Consider the following 8,159-nt stretch of genomic DNA (forward strand, 5'->3'; position numbering starts at 1 on the left):
TGCTAGATATTACTAAAAAGGGAGTTTTTAATTAACAAAGTAATATAATTTTCAGGGTTTTTTTGTAATTTTACTCCTCTTGTTAGAAACAATTTTTAAATGCTGAAGTTCAAATTAATCCATTACTACAGTCTCTATATAATAGTCTGTACATTTAAATACATGAAATGAGGTTAAAGATGCAAATACATTATTTTCTTAAATTAGTTATTGTTTCTGCTCATTTATCACTGTTAAACAAGAACATTGTTAAACAAGAATATAAACAAGAACCACAGAAGCTGTAGAAAGCAAATATAACAACCGTGCCTTTCTGATTGATTTTGCACACTGAAGCAGAGCAGTAACACAAACACGAAATAAAACATCAATATCCTAGTGCAATTCTGTATAAACAGCCAGTGGAAATTATTATATTCTACATATCATATTTCATACCATATATATGATAATCATAGTTTGGGTTGCAATGGATCTAATCTGCTCAAAAAGAGATTAAGACACAAACTTTAACTCTTCGTCAAAAAAAAAAAAAAAAAAATGCACAGCTTTGTTTTAAACGTCTCCAGAGATGGGAGATTCCCTGGGCAGCCTGTTCCAGTGCTCTGCCAGCATCAGTGTAAGGAAATTTCTGCTCATGTTGAAGAGGAACTTTTTGTTTATGGCCATTGCTCCTCGTCCTGCACCACCGTGAAGAGTGTGGCATCCTCTTCGCGGCACCCGCTTTGAGATGTGATAAATGTGGGGACAGTGCCTCAATGTGTGTTCGGCACACGTGTGGGGGTGACGAACAGCAGCGGCGGCAAACAGCCAGAGGCCCTGAGGGGATCATGGCAACACCGGGAGCTGCGCACACAGCGCTCCGGGCGGGGCACACGAGGAGGGACCGGCGGGCACTGAAGCGGGCCGTGCAGCGGGCAGGGTCCCCACTCTCCGCCATTCCCGCTCCCGAGCGCCGACAGAAGCGGGAAGCGCCGGGAAGTGCCGGCACCCGTCTCCCGGTAGCACCGCCCCGAGGCGGGGCCCGGCCCTGCCGTCAAGGTCGCGGAGGCCTCTGGGACACGTAGTCCGCGCCCGCCCGCTCCGCGCCGCCGCCCGCCCGCCCGGAACTACCGGTCCCGGCGCGCCCCGCGCCCGCCCCCGCGGGAGAGGCTCCGACAGGAAGGCGGCAGCGCGGCCCGGTCAGGCAGCCCGGCCATGAGCTCCGCCAGGGAGTCCCAGAGCCACCACGGCCTCAAGCGAGCGGCCTCCCCCGATGTAACCGGGCGCGGGGCGGCGGCGCGGCGGGAGGGGGTTGGCGGCGCGGGGGGCGGCAGCAGGGCCGCGGCTCGGCGGCGGAGCCCCCGGCGGGACGCGGGCAGGCCGCGGCCGGCCGGGCGGGCTGCGGCGGGGCGGAGGGGCCGCTCGGGGCGGGCGGGCGCAGTGAGCGTGTGCTCCCGCAGGGCTCCAGCAGCTGGGAGGCGGCGGACCTGGGCAACGAGGAGCGGAAGCAGAAGTTCCTGCGGCTGATGGGCGCCGCGAAGGTGAGGCCGCCGCGCCGCCCATGAGGGCGGGCACGGGGAGCGGGGCTCTGCGGGGCGATCTGAGCAAAGCGACAACAACCCAGAGCTGCCGGGCTTTGGGGTCTCCTCTAGGAGCATTTGGGTTTCACCGCTGTTGTAGCAGCAGCCGTGTTACACAAAACCGCGCTCGGAAGTTGTCGAGTCCTGCGCCGCAGCTTCATCCCCACCCCGCGCCTTAAATGCTTTCACACCGGCTCGTGAAATTACTTGGTGACGCTTCCGAGAGACAGGCCTTGTTACAAATTAACAAACTTACCTGCTAGGTCTGTAAATTTCTCTGTCACTGGAAAAACTTTTAAAAGAGTGGTAGTTTAAAGACTAAACCACTAAAGTAGTAAACCTAGGGAATATTTTGAAAGAGAGAATACGCTAAAACTAAATTTCTATTATGCTTGCTGCAAAACTGGTTAAATGCAATAATGATTTTTTCATGTATAAAATGGTGGTTTAGTATTGCACTTTTACTTACTTTCAGAAAAACCCATTTTTACCTGTAGTAACTTATTTTGCTTGAATACAGTAATTTTGTAAGCTAAAATAGCTAACTGTGTTAAAGAGGTGCAAGTTAGGACTGTAGTGGATGGGGATACAGTGCCCCATTAAAGCATCCCACTACCACTAATCTTAATGTCTGCTTGGGTACTCAATGCTGCTTGCTGTGTAATGCCAGTTCCTGCCTACTGGGACACATTTGCTAATGAGCAACTACTGAGCCAATAAATTAATCATTACTGTGAAGGGCTTACCTGACACTGTGAGCAGTCTGAAAGTGGGATCATCATAAGATGCACGGCCTGAACTGTTGCAGAGTGTCAGAGAAAGGGTAAATGATCAGAACCTGAGTACACATCTGTCTAGCATCATTAGTATAATTTTTGTACCAGTGGCAAGAAACAGGGTGAAATAGAACCATCTCTGGGGTCTGGGAAGAGCAAAGAGTGTGTAGTTGCTGGGGTTTCTTTTTCAGGAAATTCAGCAAAAGAAAGATGAAACAAGCTTACCTAGAGGCAGCAGCTCTTAGCTAGGAAAGCTTCCAGTCCTGCAGTTGGGTGGCAGGGTTTGACAGGGAACCTTTTCCATTCAAGATGTCCAGGATGTTGGCAGAGCTGTCAGTGCACCCTAAAGCTCCAAAACAAACTGCCTTTTCTTTTAGAAAGAACATACTGGCCGCCTTGTTATCGGAGACCACAGATCAACCTCTCACTTCAGGACAGGTCAGTTTATCCAACAGCTGATACAAAGCTGGAAATCTAACCCTGATTTAGGAACATTCCAGTGCTCTGAGCTTGGTAGGTATGGCAGGGAAGGATTTCAAGATTCGTGGCTGCAGCTGCAGATAGGTCAGGCTGTGGAGTTGTAGAAGTTCCTTATTTCTGTCAGATTACTGACAAATGGTTTCTGTGACTGCACTCACTTGCCTTTTAAAGTCCAGTGTGTGCCAGGAGATCCAAACTATGTACATAGAAAAGAACAGGTGTTGATTTGTCCCTGACCTGGTTACCTATTGAATAGAAAGATCTCTGCCCTAAAGCAATGAGGGAAAAGCTGTAAAGCAAAGACGTAAAAGGTGCAAGGTCATCTGCAAGATCAAGGCAATCAGCAATAATTGGATGTCCTGTAGGACCATGGTAACTCCTTATCATGCTTTCTTAGGAAGTCAAGGTACATGGCACCAAGCTGGGTTGGACTGCACTGCCTGAGAGAAGCCTTGATAAAGCCTTGTGGAATAGCAGCTGTCAGCACTCCAGAAAACTTTCCCTCATATTCCAGAAAACTTTCCCTGATGCCTTCCACTGATCATTTGTCATGTGATGAAAAATTATCTATGGGCCAAAATAAGCCTGAGGATTGGTTCCAGGTGCTGCTGCTCTTAGCTTACAGAGACTGAGAATCACTCCTTCATACCTGAATTTCTAGAAAGAAAGTGATGCTTCTCCTTGAAGTCATACAGAATCAGTACTCATTTGTTAATAGCAAGAAGTTAAAATGCCAGGGGGTTTAACACTTCTTTGTCTAACATACAGTTCTTGTCCTTTTACAATAACATACAGCTCTAATTTCCAAATCAGGAAGTGTGGATTTGCAATAGAACCTTTCAGCTTCACAGAGATACAAATTAAAAGCTAGTGTTGTAGGGGAGAATTAGAGATTCTTACCTTTTCCAAGTACATAGGATCCTTCACTATTTTAGACCACTTACTCAAGTAAATAAAGGGGTTATAGAAATAGCTCATGAAAATTAAGTTTTTCTGCTAATTGCTAAGGATGGAAAAGTGCAGAGCTGTAGTAACTGCTCCTTGTAATTTGGGATGCATGAAACAGTTTCAGATACATAAACAAGAGTGGTGCTATTGTCCCAAGACATGATGCTATATCTGAGGGATGATTTCATCACAGTAATCCCATGTTATGTAGTGAAGGTCACAAAGTTTCTCCTTGCTGGGGCATGTTGCAGTATTGGCTGGAAGCACAGAGAACTCACACTGATTACATTTACCTTGTTCTGTAGAACATAACACTGCATAGTGCAACTTTGGAATGCATCAGGTCTCAGGAACTTCCCAGCCCTCTTTGTATCCAAGCCATCCTGCTTGCACCCTTGGTATTGTTGCTTTAAAGTCTGATGGTTTGTGTGCAGGAATACTGGGTCCTAGTTTAGAATGGTTGCATTTGAACTTCTTGCCTTTGAAAATGTGACTTCCTGTAATTTGGTGTCTCTGTTAATTTGAATAACCATAACCAAAGTACCCTGGACAATGCAGGGGAAGAAGACAAGAAGATGAACGAGGAGTTGGAGTCTCAGTACCAGCAGAGCATGGACAGCACCATGTCGGGGCGGAACCGGCGCCACTGCGGGCTGGGCTTCAGCGAGGTACTCAGTTCATTTCAGGGATTTGCCTTTCACTTCACTGACACAAGGGGGTTCTGGCTTTAAAAATCCATGCAGACTTCCATGGTTTGGGTTAAAGGACAGACTTACTGCAGCCACGTGGCTGCTGTTTGTGTACACTGTGGTGGTCATTTAGGTGCTTATCAATGAGAGATGCTTCTCATTGTTTCTCATTCTTCTGAGAAATGAAGACCTCTGTTCCAGAGCAGTCTGATTAGGGCACAGAGTGACAGTTTTAATATATTAAATCAGGGTGTTGCTGAGGAATACATAAGCAGGCAGGATAACCATCTGCATTGTTGTTAGCAGTATCATTGGATTACTTCAGTATTCCTCATGCTGCAGTTTGCTAAGTGATCTTTCAGAGATCAGTCACAAATGTGAATTCTGGATGGCCTAGCCTTTAGTTACATTGTGTCACTCTGTGACAAATATTCCAGTGTCAATACTGGAATTACTGATGTGATCTGCAACTTCAGACTCACTGAATGGTGTCTTTAGGATTTCTGCTGTAACTAAATAAACCAGTGGCTGATGAATTCATGTCACAGCTGGCATGATTAACCACTTCAGGGAGCTGCTTTCTGTCTAATAGTTTGTGTCTTATGGGCCTCTGTTTAGCAACATGACCCATTTTAGTACCAAAATGAAAGAGGCCATTAAGTGAAACAATCTCACTGGGAAATTTTAAAGGCTGCAGTGGAGTTTCCAGGAAATAGTATTTTATCTCTCTCATAATCTGAATTTACAGTTTCAGGGAGATGAACCAGAAGAGGAGGCAGCTGGACACTCCTCTGATGAGAGTTCAGATGATTCTGAAAGTGGCTCTGATTCAGAGCAAGAGGAGTCTGCAGAGGAGCTACAAGCTACTGAAAAACATGAGGAAGCTGAGGTTCCAGAAAACAAAAAAGAATCAAAAAGCAACTATAAAATGATGTTTGTGAAAGCCAGTGGTTCATAACTGCAGATGTAACAGCTTTGTATTTAAAGTACAGTAAGCCTTATTGTTACAGTGCAAAGTGGAGGACTGCTACAGCACAGATCTTTGTATTTTGATTTTAAAAAGACCCTGTTAGATGACAAAAAGTAGTATTTGCTTTCTGTTGCCATGGATAACATTTTTATGGGCGCAGTGATATTACTGGTTTTTGTAAAGTCTATAAAATCCTGGATGTAGAAATAAATTTGTTTTGTTCCTGCCCAATCTTTACAATGTTATCTGAACTATCCCTTCCCTTATTCCATGCCAGATAAGGAAGCTTCATGTTAGTGGTTTATTCAGTTAGTGCCCCAGTCTTGAATTTTTGACTATTAAGATTACATGTGAATTACGTGATGTTGCATTAGTTGTAAAATACCAATATCAGCATTATTCTGTGATGTACTAGAGCTTTAAACAATGATTTTGTCTATAGATGCTAGTGTTGGCAGGGCTGAGGAGAAATTGCTCACTTTTGTGACAGCATTGATCACTGTACCCATCTGAAGTCCTACAGCAGTTGCATAGAGAATATGTTCTAGAAAAGAGTAATACAGCAGAAGGCTCTAATTGCTTCTTTGGCTTTCTAACGAGGGGGAGGAGCTGTAGTTGTTTCTACCTTTCAGTAGAAAAGAGTGATTTTTTTGAATTACTGGTTCCTGGCTAGAGCACTGAGCTGTTATTAAAAATAACACCTCCCAGAGAAACCAGTTTACTTTGAAAGAGAAAGTATACTTTGATAATGAAAAGGATATACAAATCATTTTAGCTTTTTTAAAATATAGAATAAAGAGTTAAGTATGCGAGCCCTTCTTCCTTTTCTCCCTGCACATGCATCACTTGGAGCTCTGAGTCAATTAGCACAAGGCTGTAGCTGTCAAGCCCAGCTGATATGCCTAGAAAGCCAGGAGTTCAGCAACTCCTCCCAGCAAGAGTTAAACACATCCATTCCTCTGCAAAGTCATTGCATTCATGTAATGAATAAAATACCAGAGCTTTTTAGACTTTTTTTCCTCTTAGTATGTCAGACAGATCACCTGCCTCTCCTGGCTGGGAGAGCAGGACATCTGCCCTGTACCTCGGGTACCCCCACAGCAGTGTTCCAGGGGACACTCCAGGTGCTGCAATTCCTGATGTGCAGACAACATTTCCAAGCCAGTGGGCTGAAGGAAAGCAGCAGTTTGAACTATCATTGCCTAGTTGAATGTAAACATTGCAGCATCAGCTATTGGGGGAGGACTTGGAATAAGTATGGAAAAAATAAAAGTAATATTGTAAATAGAAACCGAGTGTAGATTTTGATTACTGTGTTTGACTACATCTGCATTTAATACAACCTCTTCCACTCATTCCATTTTAAGAACCATGTTCCAGCAGCCACTAAAGGTCAATCATTTGTACTTGATTTATGTAGATTTTTCTGTTTTCCCCATACTGCAAGCTTCTAATACATTGGGAAAAAATTTAAGTAGCTTGTGCATTGTGAAGAGAGAAAACCTCACCATGACTTAGGAAAGGTGCTCTATTTCTAGGAAAGAGAGTGAGATCTCCCTAAGAGATCAGCTGATCACTTTCCTAACAGACCAATTCCAGGTTTTCCTGGTTAGACGCTCAAGCTAAACTCAAACCCCAGCATTTCACTGTTGAAATTCTTTAGCCGTGGCTGCCACTCACCTCTCTGCCTTCTCTGTCCCAGCAGTGCTGCTCTCTGAGCTCTCCCACCAGCATGCAGCCATGCAGAGATTCGTGGTGGGATCTGGAAAGACCCAGGAAAAGCAGATCCAGCTGGCCAGCCCTGCACAGCTCTCTACTGACAGACAAAATGAGGGGCTCTTCCACTCAGCCTCTTGCCTCCCTGATTAGGCCATCAGTTTCAGTTATAAATAAACAGAACACACAAAGATAAAAAAATGAACTGAAATTAAACTATTCTAGATGCAGCTCTGACTGGGGAAAAAAAGAAAAAAATCTGCAGAACTTTCATCACCAAAAGCAGAACACCAAATATGAACATCTGATGAGATTTGGGGTAACATCTGTTATGCTGACCTAAGACTCACCTGCTCAAAGTAGGAAGAGTTATTCTACATAGTCTTGTCTGTTTCTGCCTAACATTTATAAACATTCTAAGAACTTGCAGACTGATCGATGAAGCAACATAAGCTTCTCCCAATGTACCATGAAAGGCTGATTTAGCTCAGTGAATGTTTCAATTCAGGAGTCAGTTTTAGCAACATTTGCTCCAACAGTATCAGCAGCAGTGGCATGGGTAGGAGCAGGATGGTTTCAGCGCAATGGAGACAGGGAACACAGGAAAAATCAAAGTCCATGTCTTGGTTGACTCCAGCCAGCCCTTTGCTTTTTCAAGTTGGTATGGAAGGAGCTACCAGAGATAACAGCAGAACATGTCATAAGCAGACACTGACTAACAAGAAGGGCAACTGCATTTGTCTGTTAAAACAAGACTTGTCCACTGAAACTCCTCAACTCAAAGACTAGTTTTCCATCTCAATAGAAAGGCAGAAGTCTGCCTGTTCTCCTACACCTCAGAGAAGGACTGAAGTTAGGCCACAGAGATTTGTCACAGAACAGCCATCACATCTGCTAAGTTTTCATCTGTTTCTAAACCACACTGAAAATTTGCACACACAAAGAGCAATTCAGGTGCATTCTCAGCACTTGGCTTTGGAAGATTGAAAGCACCTGAACAAGGTCAAATGCACTGGTG

The 8,159-nt window shown here is 44.7% G+C and overlaps 1 protein-coding gene across 1 annotated transcript; it reads left to right on the forward strand.

The window, feature by feature from the left end:
• Positions 1 to 1,118: 1,118 nt before the first annotated feature.
• On the forward strand, positions 1,119 to 6,716 carry C6H11orf58 (chromosome 6 C11orf58 homolog). Its single transcript, XM_058806735.1, has 5 exons — positions 1,119 to 1,257; positions 1,443 to 1,523; positions 2,716 to 2,776; positions 4,325 to 4,434; positions 5,204 to 6,716. The coding sequence occupies exons 1-5, from the start codon at positions 1,198 to 1,200 to the stop codon at positions 5,411 to 5,413; spliced, it is 522 nt and encodes a 173-aa protein (XP_058662718.1). The 5' UTR covers positions 1,119 to 1,197; the 3' UTR covers positions 5,414 to 6,716.
• The last annotated feature ends 1,443 nt before the right edge of the window (positions 6,717 to 8,159 follow it).

The sequence above is a fragment of the Ammospiza caudacuta genome, chromosome 6 (genome assembly GCF_027887145.1).
Source record: "Ammospiza caudacuta isolate bAmmCau1 chromosome 6, bAmmCau1.pri, whole genome shotgun sequence".
NCBI classification, from domain to species: Eukaryota; Metazoa; Chordata; class Aves; order Passeriformes; family Passerellidae; genus Ammospiza; species Ammospiza caudacuta.

Coding starts and splice junctions, on each gene's coding strand:
- C6H11orf58 (XM_058806735.1), top strand. CDS start 1,198: ATGAGCTCCGCCAGGGAGTCCCAGAGCCACCACGGCCTCAAGCGAGCG. Junction 1,524..2,715: donor GGCTGATGGGCGCCGCGAAG/GTGAGGCCGCCG, acceptor CTTTTCTTTTAG/AAAGAACATACTGGCCGCCT. Junction 4,435..5,203: donor GCGGGCTGGGCTTCAGCGAG/GTACTCAGTTCA, acceptor CTGAATTTACAG/TTTCAGGGAGATGAACCAGA.